The sequence below is a fragment of the Centruroides vittatus genome, unplaced genomic scaffold, assembly GCF_030686945.1.
Source record: "Centruroides vittatus isolate TY-2023 unplaced genomic scaffold, ASM3068694v2 contig_417, whole genome shotgun sequence".
NCBI lineage: Eukaryota > Metazoa > Arthropoda > Arachnida > Scorpiones > Buthidae > Centruroides > Centruroides vittatus.
This window is the reverse complement of record NW_027122227.1, coordinates 2526127-2551501: the sequence shown is the minus strand read 5'-3', so window position 1 is coordinate 2551501 and position 25375 is coordinate 2526127. Positions and strand designations below refer to the sequence as shown.

The 25375-nt window shown below is 37.3% G+C and overlaps 1 protein-coding gene across 1 annotated transcript in view; it reads right to left on the bottom strand.

Moving 5' to 3' along the window:
- LOC136976685 (probable JmjC domain-containing histone demethylation protein 2C) overlaps positions 1–25375 on the bottom strand; it is a 146212-nt gene that overhangs the window by 37691 nt on the left and 83146 nt on the right. The window contains 2 exon segments of the mRNA XM_067272048.1: positions 5583–5699; positions 23828–23992. Coding sequence (XP_067128149.1) covers positions 5583–5699; positions 23828–23992 — 282 coding nt within the window.

Sequence of the window (25375 nt, the reverse complement as noted above, 5' to 3'; positions counted from 1 at the left end):
ACCATCGTAAATCAAAGGTCAGTGGGACCGTAAAACTCGCCCCCCGCTGCGCTTAGCCCAGTTCCGCGTTTCATCGCTGGTCTGGCATGACAATCCGTAGCCAGTAATTAGTGGCGCTATTCTGTCTCGCTTCTTCCCCAACAGAAAAAAGTAGAGCCAACAAACAAACCCGGGAATAAAAAAAGTGCAACTAATCTGGATATCGCGTCCTATTTTCGGATATTAAAAACTTGAAACAGATCTTTAACTCGACCCGGAAATTACGCTGGCAATGAACAATGACTAATTTTACTACCTGACTAATAAGGCAAAAATTCCGCGTGAGTACGTACAGTACGTATGGTAGACAAAAGGCGCAGTAACGACGGAAGCCAACGCCCAATGCCGAAAATAAGGAATTATATAAAAGGGAAGAATGTGACAACACTCACCTCTCTACTAAATAGTGATGTATATTCCAAAAAAAATTGCGATTATCACACCAAACAGAAGGAGCAACTGTCGCGTCGAGCAAAGGCTCGCAATTGTGTGTCAGAACAGCAGCGACCTCACACTCGCACGGCCCAAACTTGGTTTATTTGCGGTTGGGCGAGCTGATGACGTCAGCCTAGAGGTTGCTTAGTAACCGACCGACAACCTGGAGGTGGATGTTTACACTGGCTTCAGTCGACTCGGCAGTAAATGCTCCAGCAAAATGGGATACCTGTTCTCCGGCTTATCGAAAACTTTACTTCGATTGGAAATGATAATCAATTATGGCGTTTCTCGGCTATGACCCACATTCTAGTATTTACGAGTTTTTATGCGCCCTGCTCCATTCTGCTCGCGCTAAAACTGCTAGCGCCATAATAAAGGACGCATCCACTTGTGGTGTCGTCGAAGCATTCCTTATTTCCAGGATATCCGGACGTCGCAGCTGCACCACTACATTAAATATTTGAAGAATTATACGGTGGGTTTTTCGAGAGTAACAACAATTTACAGACACCGAGCAGGAGGAAACTAGATACCGTATACATACTGCAGTAGGTTCAAAGGTCGGAGCTAGTTGGCCCCCGACCCTCATTCACTCTCCAGATGTAGAGGTGGCAGAGATTTATGGCATTCTTACGTTTAATGGCAGCGTAACTTACAGTACACGCTTGTTTGGAGTCAAAGCTTGGCTCGTTTATAAGATTTTTTCCATTTAAATTTGTAATTGCGGAAGAAACGTGTAACAACAAGCTCCTGCAATCAATAAAGTGGATGACGGGCCAGAATGGCTATCGAACCGGAGTGGATCTATACCGCTACACGTGCAGAATGATGGCTGCTGTTATTACTGTCATTGGAAAGAAGGCATTATCGTCTCTGACTCTTGTCCCGTTTTATGTCCCTCTACCGAGTCAATAATGTTATTTAGATGTTTAGAAAGAAGCAAGAGAAGGAAGGCAATTAAGGATTCCGCTCACTCTTTAATCTATAAATAATTAAAATACGGCGCAGAGTAACTAACACCAAACAAAAAGTTAAATGCCATTCGTGCCCCGGTAATGCCGTTGGCGGCACCATAGGTGCACGAATCCGGAGTTACTTATCTATAATCTCACCCCCGACTTCGGCCGCAATCTCATCTCCGGACTTAGTAAGGCTGGAAAAGACTGGTTCTACCAGAGGCCAAGATTGGATCCTGAAGGTTTCTAAACTATTCTCTCACGCCTCCATCGTGACGAAGCTGACCAAATTTCGTCGACTCGTGCCTTAAGTTTTAATGGCGCGAGACCAATGTGGCCTACGATAATACGGCGTATTTACTTCAACCTTTACCTTAAACAAAAAAAAGCAAAACTTGTTTATGTAGGGCATATGCGGCGTGAAGGGCGTTATCTAGTAAAGCTACATCCTCGAGTGTCAACGTGCCTAATTAGTATTTATAAACCCATTGGAAGCGTCGACGGTCATATAATCCGTTACACACCGAATGACATTCGATAAAATATTTTTTAAAACTGGAATGAGTACTATTCGATCCAGTCTCACCTTGTTAAAATTTGTTGCTATTCTTGGATACGGAGGAGAATGATTACCTTCTTATCTCGTTACATAGAGATCTGTCCCGCACTTAACATGTCCTAGAAGCGATCCGTCTTTCGTGTAATTCTTGATGGATCACTCCCGAAAAAAATAACGATTTCAATTATCGTTACCTCGATTCTGTTGGTTTGTTGGACATTCCTTTTGCTTCAAGGACAGTCCTCCTCCTAAATAATTGTGGCTGGCAATGTAGTAGGCCATCACAGTATTTGGCGTGTTTCTGTCGAGTGTTCGAGCCAGAACTCATCATCGATCGAACTTCATGCATCGACGACTATTCTGTTCTCGAGTCTGTTCTTCCGAACAGAATTTCTTCAATTTATTGAGCAGAAGAGTTGGATTTTCGCTTTTCCACTTGGCTGAATCGACTTGGCAAAAAAAAAGAATGAATAGCTTTCGTGCTTCCCCTTTTACCTGCTTTACCTCAATCTTTAAAATTGCATTATTAATAATGAATATCTGTATTATCGCTTCTTAAATAAATCAGTGCGTGAAGAAAAGAAACTTCCGTTTTGTTATTTTAACTAAAGTTCAGCCAACGTACACTCCATTCTTAGTTAAAAGCATATACTGTACTGTATTTTAAAACGTTCCTGCTAACTCTCGACGCATTTCGTTGTATCTCTGGACCTATAAATTCTACTCTAACTTCATCTCCAACTCTCTTTCATCGCTATCGCCATCTTGCAACACGGTATCCGAAAATTAATCGCATCTATTTTTCCTTTTAAAACGAATAAATCCAAAAATATCGAGAGTGATAAAAAGATGACTAATCCCCACGAGAATTATCAATGTAGACGCTTGGAACTGGCAACATTTACAGATTGACATATCATGCTACTCGTGAACGTGGTATCCATTCTGTCTTGCTGAATCATGCCGAGCTTTGGGGTCAAAGTTATTGCTGTGGCAGATAGGATTACATAATAAAAACTTACTATATCACGAAATGCTGCAATACGACACACGATCGTTCTCTGGCAAATTATTTGGACGGAGAGGATATACCACGGTTTAAAAATACTCCCAATGCCGAACGCAGGTAAAAGAACTCATTAAATAGTTGGCCAAGTATCATCTGGTAATTCAATCTACTCCAAGCCGAACGTTCCCTTTTTGTATAATTAATACTTAATTCTTTAATTGCTGGAAACTTCTACTATTAACAATACGGGTAGAATCCTACGCAATGTTCTCGTAGAGTAGACAGCGTAAAGCCTCGCCGCCTCTACTTAGATCATTCCGGATCAATCCAGAATGATCGGTTTCTAAGTAGAGATCGGACAAAACATGGATTATTCGACGGCTCCGAGTCAAAATTATAATCTAAAATATTAGAAATAAAATTGCGCAAACTTTCTAGCGAAATAAATTGTGATGGTAACAACTTTCTTGCATATTTTAGCCATGACTAGCTTACAAAAATCTCTCTCTATGCTTCGGCCTTATTACCTGAAGAGTCATAGTCATTCTCTCGTCGGAAAAACACTGAATAACGAATTAATAATTATAACTTGCTTCATGCTGACGAAGCGAATTTTGTAACAAAGGACACTAATCACATTCTATACTAATTTAGCCGCTTATCTATTTTTTGTTCTTAGCTCGATGGGCTGCAGAATGTTGTAGTTATATACGTCCAGGCCTATTTCGTTAACAAGTCGAGAGAGATAGGAGGAAAAAAAAAAGAAGCAATTATTCTGCACACACGATAACTTTTTTGGTTTCCCTATTTAGGTTAATCTAATACTACTACTATAATTTTTTTCTTCCTTTTTCTATCGTTTACACCCGGTCTAATGTGCCAACTTTATCTTTCGAAAGTAAATCTAATCGGTCACTTTAATAAATTACTAAACCAAATTTAACTGAATTAAAATTTAAGATAAAAATTCTTAAAGTGGAAAGGAAAGGCTAATTAGCCTTTTTAAACGGTAGTATCTGTCTACACGTTAAAACTTGTAAATCTTCTTCCTAACATGATTTTACTTTGCCTTTGGATAGCGAAACTTTGTTTATTTAAATGATAAATTCCGGTACATATCTATCTGAATGAGAATCGAAAAATGTATCCTCTCTCGATGCAAAGATTCATCTGCATAAAAAGCATTCGGATGCAGGTCGCAAAACTTAAAACAGTAAACCGTAAAAGAGATCAAAAACCGGCAGAAACAAGCTTATTAAAAGTGAAAAGCCCATTTATGAAGGATCATTCTCGACGTAAGAAAGGAAATCTCTGGGTTTTATTTATGCAACACGACGTCTTATGTTAATTCCCCGGAGAACTTTTGGTCTACGGTCGTGTCAAAAGATCAACAAAGAGATTGGTATCAAACTCACGGGTTCTATCTCCAAAGCTTACAGAATTAAATAAATTAAGGCTTGTCACGTCACGAGATAGGCAACGGTCGTCCATCTATCGATTTTTCTCTAATAGTCGAGGTCGAATCGCAGGTAAAGAGCGCTGCAGAAAAATAAAATTCGACGAAGAAAAACATGCTGGTAGGAATTAAAATGTTCTTGTAAACTGTTCGTTTAAGAAATTCTTACAGAAACTGATTCTGCAACTCGTAAATTTTCATTAAACTAAAGAGTAAAAGGCAGTTTTTAGCAAGATAAAACACCGGTGGTGGTCTCCTATTTATTTATTTTCCCATAAGGCGTTTAAAATTTTGTCGTTACAAAAATATAAACCCTTCCAAAGCGTACCCCCCGTTTAGAATCCATTTTGTGTCAGTGCCTCGTAGATCTTATTCCTAAAGTAGTATTAATGCACGAATAAAGAATCTAAATATAGAAATTCTAAGAGTGTTTTTACATAAGAAAGAAGTAAGTATCCAATACACGAAGCGAGTCAAATGAATCAAAAACAAATAAACAAGTCTTTCTTTTAGTTGGCAAAAGGGTAGAGATGAAAAAAAGACGGATGTTCATCATCGACAACACTCCAGAAACAGCTATTTCTGTTGCTATTTGGCCGATTTCTGTCACCTTTAAAACGAACTAAACGTTGTTAGTTGCCAAAGAGAAGAAGTTGTCTGCATCTGCGTCTGGTCCAAATATTTAAATTTAACATCCGGAGAAAACAAATTCGACAAATAAAAGTTTAACAAACTAAAAGTAGGAATAAGTCTGTATACATATTTACCGTGCCATCTCGTTTCTGTCCGGGCGAAATGTTAACGATGAAAATTTCATATTTAGAACTCTTTTTAACGAGCCGTACCTTACACAAATCCGCATTTCACATCTTTTACATTACCGGCAAAATGCTAAGTCGTCTAACACGAACACGTGATAATGCCACCAGACATTTCCTGTTTGAAAATTTTCCCTTTGGAAAGGAGGGGGAATGTAACATAAAGACACACTCCCAGCTGGTGTTTTGGTCTGTAAACCGGGAATATTCCTACACGTCGCTGGCCTTAACCACGTAGACAGTGTTACCAGCGCGGGTTATTCTCGGCAAAACTGATTTACCGGATCCAAATCAATACCAAACTCACCTGATAAACTTTGAGGTCGATGTATTCTGTAAACCCCAGTCGTTTATCCACCAGATATTCGATTGGTTTTCTGCTCTGTTCTGCCAAACCAATTTTATCTACCAGAGGCTTGAAATTCTGCAAGGAAAAAAAAGGAGGAAAAATGAAAAATATATAACCGAGACAAATCGCTTATCTTACACCAAACGACCTTTAAAGAAACACTTCTAAAAATTTACGGTTGCCAATTTAAACAAGCTTGGAGTGTGTTCTACCCTTTGAAAAAAAAATTTCGGCTCTATCACGTGAGTCGAGGAATTAAAACAAAAGAAACGAGAACCTTGAGAGCTGACTAACAAAGATTATCAACGTCGATGACAGGGAGATAATTTACTATTTTAAACATCGAATAAGTCTCTCGAGACTCGAGTTTGATCAATTTTACTAGTCCAGCCTTTTAAAGGAAATTAACTTCTCGAAGTGTAGCATCATAAAAACTAAATAGCGTTCTAAAAGACTTAAAACAATAAAAAAAAAATACATATCTTAAATAAGCCGAGATAGTCTTTGAATTGCGAGAAGGGGAAGCTTAAAAGCACGGATCATTCTATTGAACAGTTTCCTGCATTAATGAATAGGCCATTAATACAACTATTTTTAGAAATGAAGATCAATAACAGATTCCATTAACAAGACAATAGTAGTAAGAATTTAAAAGCAAGACTACCATAATTTTCTAGCATAAACTCGATCGGTACGTCCACTAACTCGTTAAAACACAAAGAGAATTTAAAGAAAATCTGGGACAGACGTCCTGTAAAGTTTTTTCTTCCCTCTTCTTCCTTCTAAAGTAGTCGAGAGAATACTTTCTTGTTATCTTTGGACTTGTAAACCGTAAAGATTTTCAACAACACAATCGAAACGAGTGCAATCGAGAACGAACACGGATAAACAGTGGAAAGAGAACATTATTCAATACTGAAAGAGTACCTCGGTATAAACAAGTCATTTATAATTGTTTAGAGGTAATGTTACATCATTTAATTCCTTGGAGAATTACACTTCGTCCTACCGAATGTGGGGGTTCTTTGTTTTGGAAAGCGGTAGGAAGGCCGAAGTGGTACTTGTATCGCGTGACGATAAAAATGAAAGTTGGGTCATTGCTATGCAAAGTGGTTCACCTCGATAGATAGGCGATCTTTTCTCAGTTTAATTTCCTTATTTCTTTCTCTTCTCTCTCTTTTCTTACATGAAGTTTTCTGTTTGATATTAAGTGCCCAACGCGAATTAGATATAAGCGAGTTTTCTCCTAAGTGTTACTGGGAGATAGATCTAAACCAAGTCGAACAGAATTCAAAGAATCAATCGAGTGGCGAGGTGGCTTTAAAACAATGAGCAGAGGTCGAACGAGTGGGATTTTTATATTTCCTCTCGATACAATCACCGAATAGTCATTTGGCACGCATGACGGCTCGAACAACACTGCTTCCAGTTGCCATACGTTAGCCGAGCTACACCATAAACAGCGATCTGCTAATCAATTCTAGAATAAATCCTGGCCGTCTTAATTCCAATTTGTTTAATTATGTCAGCGACAAAATTTTTCATTACGTCGAACAAATATTTTGATAGAATGGCTCCATCACCTGGCGACGATGCGTTGTTTGTCGTACAAACTATCCTCGTCGGTCCGTAATGTTTCTGTCATTAGTTGGAAATCGTGGCTGTGTCATTCTGCTTACACAACGGAGCGAATACACGACCTGTCATGCATGCTTAATTATCGAGACACGTCGTGTGGAAATGGCCGAATCGATGCGATTGTCCTCTCAAAAATGCTATCTCCATCAACCATTCGGACGGATTTTAACGGAAAGCGCACGGAAACATTTTTGAATTTACTAATTTTCCAAAAGACCTAGTAACAGGTATCAGGATCCTCGCAGTTCTTTTTCTCTCGAAATATTTATAAATGGAAGACAATCTGCAATTAGGAAATTTCTTCCACCGCCGTACGGACCATTTTTCTTACTTTAAAAACCTCGCTCCCCGCCCATAGTGCTTAGTGTATCATTTTATCCCCACCCAGATTAGGATGCATGGTAGGCACGCCTCGATATCTTTCATTCTCTTTCCCAGAATGCTATTATTGGGTCGCTTACATTCGGAAGTAGTCTTCCCAGAATTCCTTCGTCCCCTCCACTACTTGCGTCACCGTTTCCGCAGATGTATATCCGGTGTCAGTTTCCCCTCCGAGTCGAGAACGATTTCCTGCCGACGATATCACTTGTTAAATAGACACAATGGAACGACTGTTAATTATGCTCTTACACGTTTTCAATATAAAAATAGGGCCGCCGCTAACGATAAATACGACGCATTCTATCGATTCCAACTAACTTTAACGATTAGAATCGAACCCTTTCCAGATAAGAACACTCGAGACGATTTACGATCCCAACAAAGAAGGCGAAGCCAGTAAATTAGAATAATTTTGTCTCCAGAGATAATGGCGGCCGTCCTCGAGAGGAGATTTTTCTGCCATCGAAGATGGAACAAAGTGATCCATTAAACAATATCGCGACTCACCTGTTCGCCACAGCTTTTAATATCCACAGTGGAAAGCGTACGCGGCCACTACCATCACCTGCCAGACTCAGACAATAGAACACTGGAAGTGGGTGTGTCTACAACAGTCGGCTGACGTCACACCCGCTTTGCTTTCCTCCCCGCAACTCGACAAGGGGAGATGGGGAGGAAGTGAGAGACCAGACAGAACGGGGCCGCATTCTGACGAAAAAATGCTTTCTTTTTAACACGACAGATGTCTATACTGTCATAACATCTTACACTTTACTACTAGATACGATCGTTATTACATACATACATATATATTTATCCCATTTTAATCAGTTTTAAACAGGGTTAACGATAAAGGCTAACTGCAATGTCGCGAAATTTATAAATACATCAGGAAGCCTTTCTTTACGGCAAAAGAAACAATACTTGCCCCGATTAAGCAACTAGTAATAGTGTATTTATATTACCGGGCAGAATATAGATCGACCTAGATTTTAATCTCCAAACTGGCGAGAAAACAAGCGTTTTGCTTTGTTTAGCTTCGATTCGAGAAGAGTTTCTCGCCTTTAACCGGCTTCTTTCTACCTTACAACTTACAAACGTATTGTTAAAGAACAATATAAGGATGGCTGCCTATTGTCCATTCTTCGCGTACAGGCGTAAAAGTATAATTATCAGGAATAACATTATCGCAAGAGAAAACGCTGATTAGGTGAAACAGAACTGAGCAAGCACTTTCAATAACAGCCCACTTACGCGACTATAAATAACTTCCAGAAAAAAAAACAAACAGTTATTTACGCGAAAGAAACCAAACTTTCTAGAGCGGTTCTAGAAAATTTGCACTTTGGCACATCCATTATCAATGGGTATACAAAATGCAGACAAAGAAGGGAAAATATTAACTGCGGTCGCGGCCAATAGAAATACTCGTAAAGTCCGTAATCCATACAAACATTTCCGTAAACATGTTTGTTTAACAGTAGCCGCTTTCCCCAGAGATACGCGTATCGGTTGCAGCTGGATGGCTAAAACATTCTCGGACAGGAATTCATCTATGCAGAAACGAAATTACCGACCGTTCGAAATATTTCTGCATATTTACGACGATATATAGACAAAATGTCGAGTTAACCTTGAAGACATGGCTTCTCCCGGAAGGAGATATCTATAAAATTAGCCCGCTTTACTAAAAATATATGGGGGATGCCTGGCTCTTAAAGAGTTAAGACGAATGCAGACTTTCAGTCGGTTCTTTCTTGGCTAAAATCCAGTTCATCCATCACTGGTTATCTTCATTTCGGTCTTTTCATTTCACGCTGTAAATACAAGCTTCCGGCTACGTTCAGATATTGTTGCCAGTGTTGTTACATTATTTCCATATTCTAAATTTTATCAAAAATTCTAAAATCCGCTGCATCGATTTATGTTAGAGACACGAAAGGGGAAAAAATCAAATATAAATTTTTTTTAACTGAATATAGTTTACAGGACGAGTAGGCAGGAATTATTTGATTAATTGATAAATTTCGTGGAAGGGGAGGAAGGGGAAGTTTCCTGTTGGTAATTGCATGTTACGACGATATTAGATATTTTCTTTGTCCCTCGTAAGCCTTGGCCTGTACAATAATAACCTTTTCGGATTCATTAAGATTAGTTAGAAACAAATTGTGTTTTCTAAAGGATCTCGGTGGTGCATTTAAGCTAAGACCTTGAAGAATTTTAACTGCTAGCATCCACTTCGTGCCGTAATGCCATAATTCCCATTCTTACAAATCATTCAGATAAAGGATATAAAAGCATTCTACTCATGAATAATTGAATGAGAATTTATAAAATATGATAAGCTATTACGAAAGAGTTAAAATTCTACAACCGAGTTATTTTTAAAGCAAACTTTTCCGGGAAAACTTATATCAATTTTCCCTATCCTTAATCTTAATTAAACTCTAGTTTTATGGCATTTTTACCCAATCTTTCCTGGAAATCTAAACGTTCCTTTTTAACTGAAGTAGCTTAACAACGAATCACTTAAAATATTACTTCTAAAAAAGTCAACACTAACTAATCCAGTGACGAACAAACTGCAAATCTACTGTGTAAGGCCTAACAAAGAGCTTTAAACCGTTAGATCCATAATGGATGTTCATGTTTAAAAGAAGGAAAAAAAAAACAAAATTCTCTCCATCTGTTCATACTCTGGAATTATAAACCAGTAGGAGCTAATATCATTTAGTAGTTTTTTCTTTCTTTCTTTTATCGGCGGTGTTGAACCCGTCCGAAAATCAGGTTGTGCGATGGCGTCATCGGATCCCCGAGGGAGTTCACCAGATAACATAACAGCGTGGTTTCGGCTATTATGTTGATATCAGGTGCCACACGAGCGACATGTCCCTGACCTAGTTGATTACGTTATTTAATGTCCGGCTAGCTTACCGACAGTGTTAAACACAAAACTACTTAACACTAATGAAATATTTTCGTCGGCCACTACGGTCTTCCCTCTTCTTAAATCACTTTAGAGGATTCGGAATTCGAAATGCATTTCACACTTGGCCGATCCACCACAACGACTCCTTAACAGTTCAATTAATACGCAAAGACCTCTCCTCGTAGGCCATTAAAGAATAAATTTCGACAAATCTCTAAATGAATTTTTCATCTTTTCAACAAAAAAAATATGTATATATTAACGAACAATGAGCAAAAAATATCCTTTTTAACATAAACAAAAAAGGTTCGCACAGTAATTATAAATGGAACATTACAATAAACAAGCAAAGTTATTTATGTTGTGTTGTAATTAATGTCTCTTGATTCGGTAGTTTGTTTTGTTTACAATTCTGTTAATGAATTTCATAAATTTTATCTTCTAGAATATGTTCTGCATTACAAGAATATCGTAAGATATTGAGCAAGATAAAAATCTACGCAATTTTCCAGCCCGAGTTATTGAATGTTCAACATTCGTTGCATAATATGTTTGTATGTGGTTTTGTTTACAACGGTTTTAATACAATTTCGCCTGGAGAAAATCTCATCTTCTGTTCATAAACAATTTTTGTTTTTTTTTTCGGGTTTTCGAGCATCGATCATATTTTCCAGCATTTTTGTTCCACGCTGTAATGGCATGAGAACAATATTTTAGCATTTATAAACTATAATTCACGTTTGTTGCCACACCATAAAGAGAGCACTAGGTTGACATCTAAAATCCTTATATATTTATAACCTCTAACATAATTTTGCAACACAGTTCTGTTCCCTTAACATTTTTTTACGTGGTGTAACAAGAGAAAAAGTTAATGAAATCGAGCCTTTTTTTTAATTTTTAAACGTAATTTAAATTTTCAAAGGAGAAACGAGGAGTTAAAAAATAAGTTATTTAGGTTATCCCCATCAGGAAAATTTAGGTTATCGAGATGATGGAAAAAAAAGAAGAGAATCGATCGAAAAGTAACTTCGACTGTTACAACATAACGGTATATGCATATCACGTATTCCACAATCAAACACGTCACGTAGCTTTTCGCGTCACGTACTCGAAATTATCACGATCTCACTTAGTTCCCATCAGTTATCAGAAAAGTTTCCCAAGATGAAAACTTTTACAAATTATCAATAAATAAAGAAGTCTTCGCTAGTGAAAAGCGCACTCCGGGAAGGCCATTTAATACTTACCCTCCCTTTTTTTAACACTTGGAAATTATAAATATTTTAAAAATTTATTGTTTGATCCGTAGTTCGCATAAATAAACTTCTGTTTGCTGAGAATAACAAAGAAATGGTGTTTTCTAATCTCTTCTGTGGAATGATAGTCGTGATGTCGTGTGTAACGCTGTAAGACTCGCTAACATATAATTTATGCGAATTCGAATTACGATCGAAATCTTACCTGATAGACAAGCAATCTTTATTACGAATCCTTTGTCCTTCACAACCAGATTCCAACAGATTGTGGAAGCCGGGAAATGTCACAAGAACGTTACCATAACAACAGACTGCGGGGAAGAAGAGGGGGATAACGGGATCGATATATTTGGCAACATCCGAGGGATTTTAATTTAATGGCTATTACGACGTCCCAGTTTCTGGAAGCTGTTGCCTTGGCAACTAAACAGCCTTCGGTTGGCAACCGAAATGTCGTTTCAGGTGTTGCATGTATGTTATGCAAGTCAGAAGATATACGGCTTCACCGCCACACCTTTTCGAAACACTACGGTTTCGAATTGAAATTACTTATTACAGCTGCCAGTGTATGGTCAGCGCTTTAATTGAAGAATGGTAAAAAGAATAACGGTTAGTAGTAGCGTCGGAGAGAAGCAGAAGAGAGCTAGACTTTAAAACAAAAAATATATATATTAAAAAAAATCGGGTACTCTGAGATTGATCTGACACGAAATCGGATTTCTACGAGGGGTACGTCCTTGAAATTGTTGCCTTACGATTGCCGGATGGCTATAGGCGACATCAATCTCCAGTTCTATCTGACGCGAGATGTTTTTAAGTGGCAGGTTACTACGACCCTTTCTCGAAGGACAATTGATTCATTCACCTTCTGTGTCCTTGATGAGACCGAACAAAGTTATCCCGGCTTGAAAAACTTACGCTTGTTTCGACTCGTTTTTTTCCAGTCAAATACGATAACACAAAACAAGTGTTGCTACATAGCCACGGTTAAAATAGGGTATTGTAGACGTACCCAATAAAAAAAAGAAAATGGCAATTTTGAGTTAAGAACACGCCACTATTTCAATTTTTCTGATAAAACATTTGTTAAAAGTAAACACGGCGAAAGTTTTTCTGTCGTTTTTCTAGCTGTCGTCATTTCTAGTCGGTAAAAACAACGTTAATATCAAAAGAAAATTATAGGAAATTATTATATTCGGAGAAATGCTATTGGTAAAACTTCCTTTCGCTTTGCACGCAACCTACGCTCGGTCTGTCGAGATTTGTGAGGCGAATCGAGCAGAAAAACAGCCTGTACGTGGTAAACATATCTTCTAATAGAGATTCCGAAGCGTTATTACATATCTGTGTTTCTGTACTTGTTTGTAACATTCAAAATGAACGAACAGACGACGATTTTCGAAATACACGCAGACTGTAACAGCGTTTTTAAATAAGTAAGCCACGTTTCAATAGAAAGTGAATGATACAGATATCGTTAAAAACAATGCAGTTTTTTTGCACTTCGATACTCGTTTCTTCCTGGAAATGGGAAGAATTATCGTTCGTGTTCTCGGACGTTAAAAAGTAATAATAATAATGTCGTTACTAAGGTCTTAGGAAGCCAAGCAATGCATCCAATCGAGGGCAGCTCCCGTTTCAATTTTGTGCAGCTCACTTTCCAGCAACAAATTATTCAGTGGCGAAGCCATACTTTCCAACACGAAATTGGTGGATGACTATCGTGGCTCACGAAGTAGGCCATCAACTGAGTTACGGCTAAACGTTCGAGAGAGTAATCTGGGCAACTCGTTTTTATGTTGCTCTCCCGGATTATAATTTATAAAAATTGACATTTTTACCGTTCCACACCGAAATCGTCTCTTATCGAAGACGCGATTCCAAACCCGGTGGTTCTTTAAATCTCCCCTACTTTTTTTTTGCCCTTTCTCCATTGGCGGACGTTGCCTTACTAGTTTTACTTCCGGTAAAACTAACAGCTGCATAAATCAAACTAATTGCGTGGCGAATAATTTTTTTTCTTCCTGCCTATAACGGATAAACGCTGAGAGGAACTTCGTCCTTGAAAGGAAGTACGTCCTGACGTCATGCCAAGCAATAACGGGAGAAAGCGAGTTAGGATAGTCGTGTGGGTGAGATCAATAACACTTCAATATCTAGGCCGCTGCAGGCGACAGAGTTGATGGATGGCAGAGTCAGAAGGCAGTATATCACTAAGCGTCCACACCCAACACACTGGACAGAATGGGGAAGAGTGACATTTATCTGGCTAAACGATGTTGATGTGGCTATTCACACAAAGAATCAAACCCTTAATGATGGAGAACGTTAGAAGCAAAAATCAATAACGTATACAAAATATACTAAACATTAAGGCATTCCGTCCATCGACAAAATATTTATTCACTGAATTTTTTATCATATTTGATATAATAGATGACCGCAGGGTAAATGATAGCGTGTTTTCCATATCAACTATCTGTTGGGGAGATTACGTAAAGAATTTCTTTGTAGTAACGTTTCGCTATAAATATATCTGGCTATTGCATCTTACAATGTAACACCTACATAAAAAAAAATCCTGGCCACCTTCCAAGGATCTTCAACAAAAATCCCTTCTCGCAACTATATATACACGCCTTTCGACGAATTCCGTATATTCGCTTCTTTCATGTGTTCAAGTAAATTAATTCTGACACGAAATTTCGCTTTTAAAGCGTATCGAGAACGGTTTCGAACGAAGAGAGCACCACAGTACGTCTCTACATTATCGATAAACAACGAGACGTGTTATTATTTACTCGCACATTCCAACATAAGTTTATTCCCCACGTATAAACGAGGCGAATGTTCGATATTCTTCGATATAACGTCTTAACATGTAAAAGACGAGAGTGCCATAAGTGTGTTTACTCGGCAATATTTTTCTAATAAATAAAGCGAGAGAGAGCGAAGCAATTCCGATAATTCGATTGTGAAACAAAGTCGTCTTTGGTATTTCCGGACACAATCAGGCAAAAGTTTCTGACTGTTATTTAGTAACCAACCCTTTTGGGACGGATTCGTGTACCGATACCATTTAGGCAATCAACTAACGTAAGGGTGTGTTTGCTACAGACAACATCAACAGTTACTACATTCGGTCAATAACATCGATCGAACACGAGCACGCACCCGATCGATATCCTAACCATTACGCTGCTAGACGCTTTGAAAACTTGCACTTTTCGAATCGAGCTCCTTGTCGATATTTATCTAACGTAGTTCCCGAGGGAAACCTCCTATTATTATTAAATTTTTAAACTAGAAGACCAAGACTTGCCACTTGTAAATTTCGCAACGATGACACACGGAATCCTTCGATGATTTTCCCGTACTTTGCGTGGCACAATTCTTCGAATTCTATGTAATAACATAATAACGAACAACCCCGCTGACTCACAAATGACAATATTCACCCCAGCAGCTGGTAGCACCTGTATATTCCATATATTACGCATCTGCGCTTGACACGGTGTGGGTAGATTCTGTGGGAAAGGCTTCCAAAATATGCATTCGTTTTATTATTCGATTTTAATATCCGACAGATTCCTACCGCTGTTGCCTGTTACTAATTGTTAACAGAACAGAATGAATCTTTGGAAATTATCCGAAACAAGCCGTAGGTTATTAACGAACGGAGACGAAGTCTGTTGCGATTGTTTCTCCTAAGAAAAATTACGTTGTTGACTCGGCCGATGTAATATCCCCTATTTTCTTGGCGAAATTCTGTTGTGTTTTATTTTTCTCTCGAGTTCTTTGAACCAAAAATCCTTTATCGCTTTCCGATAATCTTTGTGACCAATCGCTCGATTTTATCAGATCGCGTTCTAGAATTACTCCATTTTTCTGTTTAAAAATAACTTAACCTCGTGCTATCTCTTGTTTTGACACATCATTCCAAGCTTCTACTTGCCACCCCTCTCTTTTTCTCCGATAAAAAATATCAAAACTTTTGCCAATTACAAGCAATCCAATGGAAACATTCCTAACAAAGTGCGAAAATATAATCGATGGCGAAAGTTAATCCCTCGATAATCTTTCCTCTTATGGAAGTATACACTATAATAAACACAGACATTAAATTATCATTTATTAAAAATATATACATATATATATATAAAATCGATTCTTTAAACGAAAAACTAATTTCCTGCAAGATTAATATTTTCGTGTGAGTGGCCTTGCCGATTCTATAATTTGACTTTGCGTGTTGACACGAAAGTACGCAGCCTACTCCATTCGATATCGAGCAAAACTCATTTATAAGCAGGTGCACATGTGCCAGCTTGTAAGAGTAAGATCCCGCATCCATTGGAAGTATTTCATCAACAATTTTGGAGTCTGTCCCACGGGCTTTACACTTCAAAGGTTAAAGGTTGCATCCAGGCTAAAAACTCGGTCCGCAATCTGAAGATTCTATTTTCTAATCCGTCCAAGGACATTCAGATTTTTCCGCACTTCTTTTCATCACAACCGAAAACTTTGCGTATCTGGAGAATATCTCGAAATTTAAACGGCACACAGAAACAATCGCAAAAAAAGAAGAAAGAAAGGGGGGAAAAAGGCCAGCCGGCAGGGATAACCACTTTTTTTGATTTCGTTCTTTTTCTGCATATATTTTAATTTATAAATATCAAACTTCTCGACCCCAATTGCCGTAGAATAACTATTCGGAATGAGATAAGGGTTAAAAATAATTTTTATCGTTAAATTTAAGAGTTCTAGACCTCAATATTAATATTAGGAGGAGTCAAGGTAAGGGAAAAAAAATTATATATATGTATATAAAACAAATCAAAAAATCGGTATTTATCTTATGCAATAAAAGTACCGGTAATCTAACGCGTTTATCGTATGTTGCAAAAGCGAATTATCTAATAAACGAGCTGATTAGATACGTCTAGCTGTACTTATTAAGCGTTGTATACCCTGGCCAACTTCTCTCCTCATTAACTTTCGTTCGTAGGCAGCGATAATTTGGTAAAACGTAGTAAATTACAATAAGAGTCATTCTGTCAATAAGTATAAATACGTGACAAATTCCGACATGGTTATCTATAGCTTTCGCAGCATGGGAAATTACACTTCACTATAGATCTATTTAAATAGGCATGAAATTCGGGGGTATTATACGTACCGACGCCGTAGGAAACATGACGAGGTTCCGCGGGTGGTAATTATACGAGACAATAAAAGTAGGCGCTTAAAGGTGATAGAAAACCTCGAGAAATTAGCGAACCTACCTGTCAAAATCAGACTTCAAGGTGAAGTGGAGCAAGAACGGTACAAAGACGCTTCAAGGTCAGCGCACATTGTCTAAAACTGGTTCTCCACTTGTTCTCAGAGACCTTGGGGGCTAGACTGGCAGCCCACCCCCCGTTCGTGTCTATCAGATTGCAGCAGTTGGGGTCAGAGTCGAAAATGACCTAGCGGGATGTTCTCACTCTCCGACCGGAGGGAGAACAGACACGAGATGGGAAATGAGGTAAATTGACACCAACTGCTGGATATTGTATGCCACACGAAGACAGAGGTTATTCCGAAAGTCAATTAGCTACGATATAAATTACGTTTCTCTACGTATAAATTTTACAAGACGCATTTCTTGCCGGCCACGTGTAATTAACGATTAATTATGCACCGTGACGCCTTAATTATTTGTGCGAATCACCCTAGCTCGAACCCAAAACCCGTTTTGGCCTTTTTACATATATTCTAGAAGTAGCAATAACTGTTTTAACTGCCTCCGTAACAGAGGCTTCCGACGTATAATTTTCCCATTTATAAACTTTAATTATGAATTCGAAGAAGCACAGACACTTTAAATGTGATCCGGAAATCCCTCGTTCGAAAAACCCTCGATTAGTGCTTAAACCGGATGAAGCTCCAGAGAAAAAACGCAAGAGAGATAAACAATAACGTACTTCGTCATTATAATTTTTATGCAGGATACTTCTATAAAGCCATCTGGAACTGTTTTATAAGCCAACGGGGGGTAGAGAATGATAAAATTATCATAAAACGATAGCTGCTCTATTATTTATAAGCATTTTAAGATTCAGATAATAATAACACGGATGTTTGGTTTTTCGAAATACGTCTGCATTTCAGACAAAATATACATAAGTTTGTATAACGTTAAAACATTCGAAGAAAACTTTTACTAAATATTATTATTTGCATAAAGAAAAAGTAACATCTCGACAGTTTGGAGGCGGAAATGACCCGCAAGGCAGCAGGCCCTTCGTCATTCAACGTAAATATTCGCAAGGACAAAGTGAAAAGACCAAGGTCGCAAAAATAAGCAAAGTATAAACAAACTAGATATCAATTAAGATTTGTAAGAAGAGGAAGTGACGTGAAGTCATTTTTTTCTCGGTTTAATCAATTCCAGGCATTTAATACGACTTGTGCCTTCTCTAAGGTCGGTAGTCAAGTATTCGACTTACGTCACCGAGTAGACTGGAATAAGGAAAACACAAGAGACAATACATCATTTGTAATAGCTGTGAATGTAGGACAGAACATTCCCCAGGGTGATGTTGCCAAAACAATTGATGAGATATCCCAAGCGAATTTCTAAGAATCGTTTCCTGTTTAGAAAATGTCTATTTGTCTTTGGAGCATCATCTTTATTTGTTTGGTAATTAACTCGGAATTGTCCTCCCAAAACTAACAATAAAAGACTTTTGTTTCGAGCGCCAATCTGTCATTTATGGGCTATTTCTACCGGCACAAAGCAAAATCCCATTTTTCGACAGTGACTTTAAAGTATCTCACCGTCCCTCGGTTGTTGTCTAATCGCACGACGGAGGCAGATAAACAGATAAAGCGTAATCTGGATTGCGTACCACCCACCGGAGTTTGGTAAATGTAAACACGAACGGGGCCCCGGTAGCATCGACAAATTTAACTGGACACTCAGAAATACTAGATACACGCGAGTCAAAACACGGCACATATATAATAGCCGACAACAACACTTACGATAGGTGTGGTCTCATCTGCATAAAACGCGCAGCACAGCTCGCTCCGACCAATGAAAACGGGATATTTTTAATACGTTAATACATCAATTAAACGCCATAAAGTTAAAAAATGTTTCACGATATTTAATAATAAATAAACGACAGTGCCGAGTTTGGCTACGATTACTAAATTGTTTTCGAAAGGGTGTTGGTGTTTTTATGGCACGGTTCCAACTCGAAAGCGATTCGAGAGATGACAACAAAAGAAAAATAACACTATCACGCCCTACTACAGTATTAAATAACAATAATTTATACATATGTAGGTCAATGGTTTTTGATACACAACTATTCTATCTACAGTAGAGGAAATTAAATTTTTAGTCTTCTATAAACAGACACCGAACGATTAAAAACGATCGGCGCGTGTTTATGGAGAATTCGAAACTTTTCCAATTAATTCGATATTTTTATTCGTCCGTTCTCCATAACTTGATACGCTTCGTACCTTGAAACTGGTTCAAATACAACACTTTGGCATTCGCCTTGTGATTCGAACGTGCACAATCCCATTTTAACTCGTTTCAAAAACAGAAAAGGAAAAAAACTAAGGCTGCTCGACGACGATAGAAGTCGGCATTGTGTTCGAATCGATCATTTTCTAAGTAAGAGAACGATTCCTAGCGACTCACGGAGGGTTAAACAATGGATAAGAGTATTGTTTTAAAACATTTCTGGAATTCTAAACTTGTGACTCCGATTACTTTATATTTCGAAAAAAATATTTTTACGGAGTATTTATTGGCGAATATTCTTTACAGACTTCCGTAAATTACATTAATTGTTTTTGTAATCGTCGTTTTTTCTAACCGGAATGTATGCAATACTCGTCGTGACTCACGCCCGGTTAAAGGCAGAGCTTTTCGATTAATTCCACGAATCGTATCGAATTCCGGATAATGGAAACCAGCGAAACTCGCTCGAGTTCGTTTAACCGGTGTCTTCTGACATCCTATTTTTAATGGATGTACTCATAAAAACAAAAACAAACAACCAGACTGGAATTTCTCGTGACCTTCTCGAGTGAAGAAGAATGAGGGTGACCCATAACTGTCACTGGCAAGTAAGAACATGTGTCAATAATGATTTAACATGCCGAAATTTTTGTTTGTTTAAGATTAACTCGATGAAAGTTTAAGTATTGTTCGGTCCACGATTTTTTTTATTTCTCTCGCTCTTTCTAGGCCTGTTTTCGCCGAGAAATCTGTCTCTAAATCGATAAAATAATCGTGCTACTTTCGAAATTCCAGTTAGTTGACTAAATTTAGTCTAGATTGTTTTTTTGCGTTGCTTCCAGCGTTTCGCTTCATTAAGTTTAATCAATTTTGCAGAACTCGGTCGACATTTATGCCTACTTTATTAATGCTAAGCAGAAAAAGTTGAAGTGTGCTACTTAAGTTTACTTTTTCCCCCGAGTTAAAACTTTACGTTCGGCAAATTGTCGTACTCCTTTCGTAAGAAAGTACAAAGAATTTATTCGGTGAATTATTAAGTGCGGAACACCAGCTTATTTATGTGATCGTTGGGCCTACTTTCTAGTTCGTGACTTTTTAGATCTAAGCGAATAATATCACGAAAACGTTCCGATTTTTAAACGTGACTAGAAAAAAAAGGGCAAAACTAATTTCTAAACAAGACACAATTTGCATTAAATACACACGGTTAAAATTTGGCAATTAACGTTTATCCATAGGTTTATATTATTCCGTTTTATTCAGGCAATTAATAGAAGAATGGCAATTTAGGTAGGTATATAATTTTCTGCCACACCACACTCGAGCATTGCGAAACACTACGTGCTTAGCGTAGGCATACTAAATGATAAGTTATTTCCCCATACATGCTTGTGTTCCACTATTAAAATTATGATAATGCATTAAAACTACGCTCGAAACCACAATTAAGAGCATGATGATTCATTTCACTAGTTTCTTGTTTTCTTTTTCCCCCCTAGTGAATGAGAAAATTGTGACGTTCATCGAGGACATCCGCTGTGCAACCACATTTAAAATGGAATCCGTGTTGAGTTCTTCAACTTCCTGTTCCGAAAGATTAGTTTAATATTCAAAATTACGCTAGTGTAACTTAAAAACCTAAATATTTCGGCGTGACTATATAGAAATGGAACAGGCAACTAAAGTTGGACAAACAACATTAGATATGTACGAATGGCACCAGTGTAAAAATTAATCCCGGCCTTTCTATAAATCTTAGGGGGTTTTATGATCTGTTAAACATATTCTACAAGCCAAGAGCCATGCCATCTTTTCTCCGCACATACCAATATAAATTACAAGGCGGCTGCAATATGGTAGAAACGAATCAATGGTAGATGGCCTCAACGCGGCATTCTCGTGATTTACTAAGCAATAAACAGGAATCAATTTATAAATGGCACGGTATCAATTACTTCTAAGAATTTTAAAAGCCGACAGAGAAGAAAAATTGTTGAATGACGTCGATAATCCCTTTTGGATATATAAAAGGAACACTCGAGGGTCAGTTTAGCGGAGTGGAAGGAAGAAAGCAAGCAAGGAGCAACCTAGCAAGCTGCAATATTCTACATATCTGTCACTGGTAATTACAGACTTCTGACTGGGATGAAGTATTGATTCCGAAGTCTTTTCACGTCAGATCATTTCTACATATATCTCCCCTCTTTTCTACTTTTAAACTGGCAAAATTAAAGAGACCATTCGTAATTGTGAACTTGTGGAAACCTTCCATTGATAACATGCCGTGATTACAGAACATATTCGTTTTTTAACACCCAATTTGGGAGTTGAATTTTTTCTTTAAAAATAAAACTCATCGGAATTTTACCAAGAAAATTTGCTATCGGTTCGAAAATTTTTATTTATGAAGGAAAATCTGACTAAATTTATAACTGCTTCATATCTTACAACACGCTATAAATTACTAAGAATATATCTTGTAGGCAATTTAACTGGTTGAGATAATTGCATTCTCCACTTTCCTTAAATGACTAATTTAACCTTGATTTTACATCCTGACAACTTTTTTCTTATTATTACTCTTTTAATTGTTAATCTACCAGTTTTCCAATTGAATATTTATAGATTTTTACGTATATTTATATACCGTGTAAGCTATTTTTTAACTCGACAGAATCAATTAATCTATAAGTAAGATGAATAACTGATTATTTTTGTAACGCTTCGGGTTATTACGATAAAGAAAATCCTTTATACCGTTGTATATAAAGAATTTTTATAAAGTCAAAAACTTAAAATTTTCTCATTAATAACGTAGAGTAATTTTTACTGCCTGCGAGCCTCTACAGTAAAAACAATATCCTGTTTATGGCTAACAGTACTTCACTATCGTCGGTTAACTGTAACTCGTGACATACTATCTTTCACCTCTAACCTCGGCACTTCTTCAGACATGAGAGAAGTTTTGTTATCGTGGAAATTTGCTTCAAGTCGGAATAATCTCCCCAACATACAGAGGTGAAGAAGTCGAGTAAGGGGGACGAGTTCCCGAAACGAGTCTAGATATGCTGCAACCCACCGGCATAAGTCGAGACCAGAATAAAGCGTGGGGCTGTCGTCTCGACAGAAAAAAATCGTGTCGAATTATCAAGACGAAAACGGAAAATGCCACAATCTGCAACTTTTATTGACCAATAAGACGAACGGCGCCGTAAGTTTAGAAGTGACTGGGAGGGCTGTATAACATACGATCAATGATATAACGGGACAATGTCCTCTGTATGTAGGGACGAATTGACCGGCCTCCAGTTTCAAAAGTGTACAATCTCATCTGTCATACTCACCATTATGAAGAAAGGGCTTGCATCAAGTAGATAGACTAGTTTTTTTTTTTATTCTGCCTTTTTTAAAAGCTGAACAATAAAGAATTCTGTTTCCAAAAGTTCCAGATTTTCTGTTTTCGAGTTTCGGAGATTGAAAATCTATGCCGAGTTTTCCGTAGAAATATAAAAAAGATAATAGCATTTAATAGTCTTTTTTTGTTGTAAAATTTATAAACAGTCTTGAATGCGCTCCAAGTATTAAAATGACATTATTTTTTACTAAAGAGAATTGTTAAATGCAACTAATTCAAAATGTAAACTCGAATTTTTTATACTAGGAATTAAATGAAACATGATCATCTTTTACAAGTTTCATGAATTATAAATTAGAACGGGAGCAATTTTAATTCATCATTTTAGAAATTCGTGCATTAAGAACCTCAAAATTTTGAAACCATTCTTAAGTATTTCTGCAAAAATATAATATATTTCAACTTCTATTCAAAACTCCGTCGATCTTCTCAACTGTGATTAGAATAAAGTATTCGTATTTCTATTGTATATCCAGATTGCATATTACGTTTGAGTTTAAGCGATGCTAAATTTAAAAAGAAGACACACCGTAAGACACTACTCAAATTCTAGTTCCCATAAACAATGCCCGCAATAACTAATGCACAAAAGAAAAATCTAAAGATCAGAGCATACGAATTCATTGGGAAGTAAGAATAATAACGTCTCAAATCGTTCTGTGTGCTTAAAATTACGTAATTAATAAACTTTGTAAATGCTTATCGAGTATATCACACTTCGATAGACAAACTGAAAAACGTTCTTTGTTCGGAGTTGGACTTTACTATAAAATCTTCATGAATTCCGGTGATAAACCGATTTCTATCAGCGAATAGAACGTGGTACAGACTACTAACCTTTGAGTCGAAAGATGACAAAGAAAGATTTCCGTTCTCCTAAATAACAAACACCTTTGGAACTAAATGAGTGGAAGACCGGCTACACCAATTTCGTCTAAAAATAGACGAACTGAAAGTGCTGTATCGACGACACAAACACTCCATTTAGCCACTTTTTCGAACTTGTACGCAAACTATTTATCACTGGATATAAGTATATTATTTATTTAAACTCACCAGAGCTGGCCAGTAGAGATTTTTGGCTCCACCACGAATAGGATTATCTTCTCGAGGGGCCCAGACCAAAGTGTGTTCAACAAGAAAGAGAAGGAAGAGTTTATCGTCGTAGATCTTGATCCATTCCCTTTTCTTCCAGTCTAAATCGTCAAATTCAACCAGAAGCTAAAACAGAAATAAAGAACAAATAAATATTATAAATCAATCTATTTTTAAAAGGTTTACAAATATTTATTTAATGTTTCGATAATATTTTTCATTCCTATACAAAATCTCTTACGTAACGTTGGTTATAAATGTGTTTAATCATCACAAATCTTGTATCCAGTTTATATATAAATATACATTTATTTTTCTTTTATTTTGTGAATAATATTTCAATCTTTTATTTTATAAACAGGTAGAGAGGAAGGGAGCTTTCCGCAAAATCAAAACTGAATTATTTAGAGTATAAATACCAACATCTACATTTACACGAGCGCATCTTTCTAGTATACTTACATTTTCCTAACCTTTACACTGATATTTCTGTCGAAATTCGCGTGGAATAATCAGTTTTTTCGAGCGAATTTTTCAATAGGCCTATTAACAACTCTAAAATCTCGAGGAAAAGTAGCTCTGGAAGAGTCATCAAAAAAGACTGAACAAACACGGCATCGTTGTATTTGAAGCTAGCAGGATATACGGCATTACTGTTTTAAAACCTATTGAGAATCAGAGCCTATCGCAGCATTCTCTGCAGATAATGATCGACGTCCTTGAACACAACTTACACTTTAAACAAAGGAAAAACATCGATTGGGTAACTTACACATAACCGCCATTTTAATAATCCAAACACACGTATTGGCTTCTGTTTATTTTGTTAGGAAATGTTACGCAAAGAGCAATGTTTATTGTTTTAAAAATGATAAATACATCATAATAGCATTCTGTCGTTAACGAGTTGGGACGAGATAAAACAAGAGTAATAACAGTAGTATTTGATGAGGTCTGCACTTTTATAGACCAGCTATTGACCCAAATTCTTAACTAGACGTTACCAAAATACGAAATCGTAAAATATCCGCTTTCTATTTTGTAAATATTACGTCTTTCGCAATTTTACATTAGTCAAAACTCATTTAAAAAGAATGCATACACGAAGTTCCTACGTGCACAATGAGAGAAAGAGAAGAAAAAGAATAAAAAAAAAAAGGAAGCTTTTAAATCTTCTTACAAAACAAAACAGTGATGCACTTTTCTCTATACATCATAAGCATGTGCAGCGGCGAATTGTGGTCATACTGTGTGACTCACGCTGCAAAAGTCGTCACACAGATGTCGAATGCAGTTTCCTCGTGCTATTCAAGTCCCCCCGTCATTCTCTCTTTTGTATGTCCTCCCCTAGAGACACGAAAATTCCTGTCCGACTGGAATGACTGGTGTCAGGAGAGAGAATAAAAAAAAAAAAAAGTAGAATGAAAGAGATGGTAACAGTGCGTTTCCAAAAGTAACGTGACGTCATGCACGTGTGACGTTACTCTAAAGTTCCCCCAGCGTGTGAAA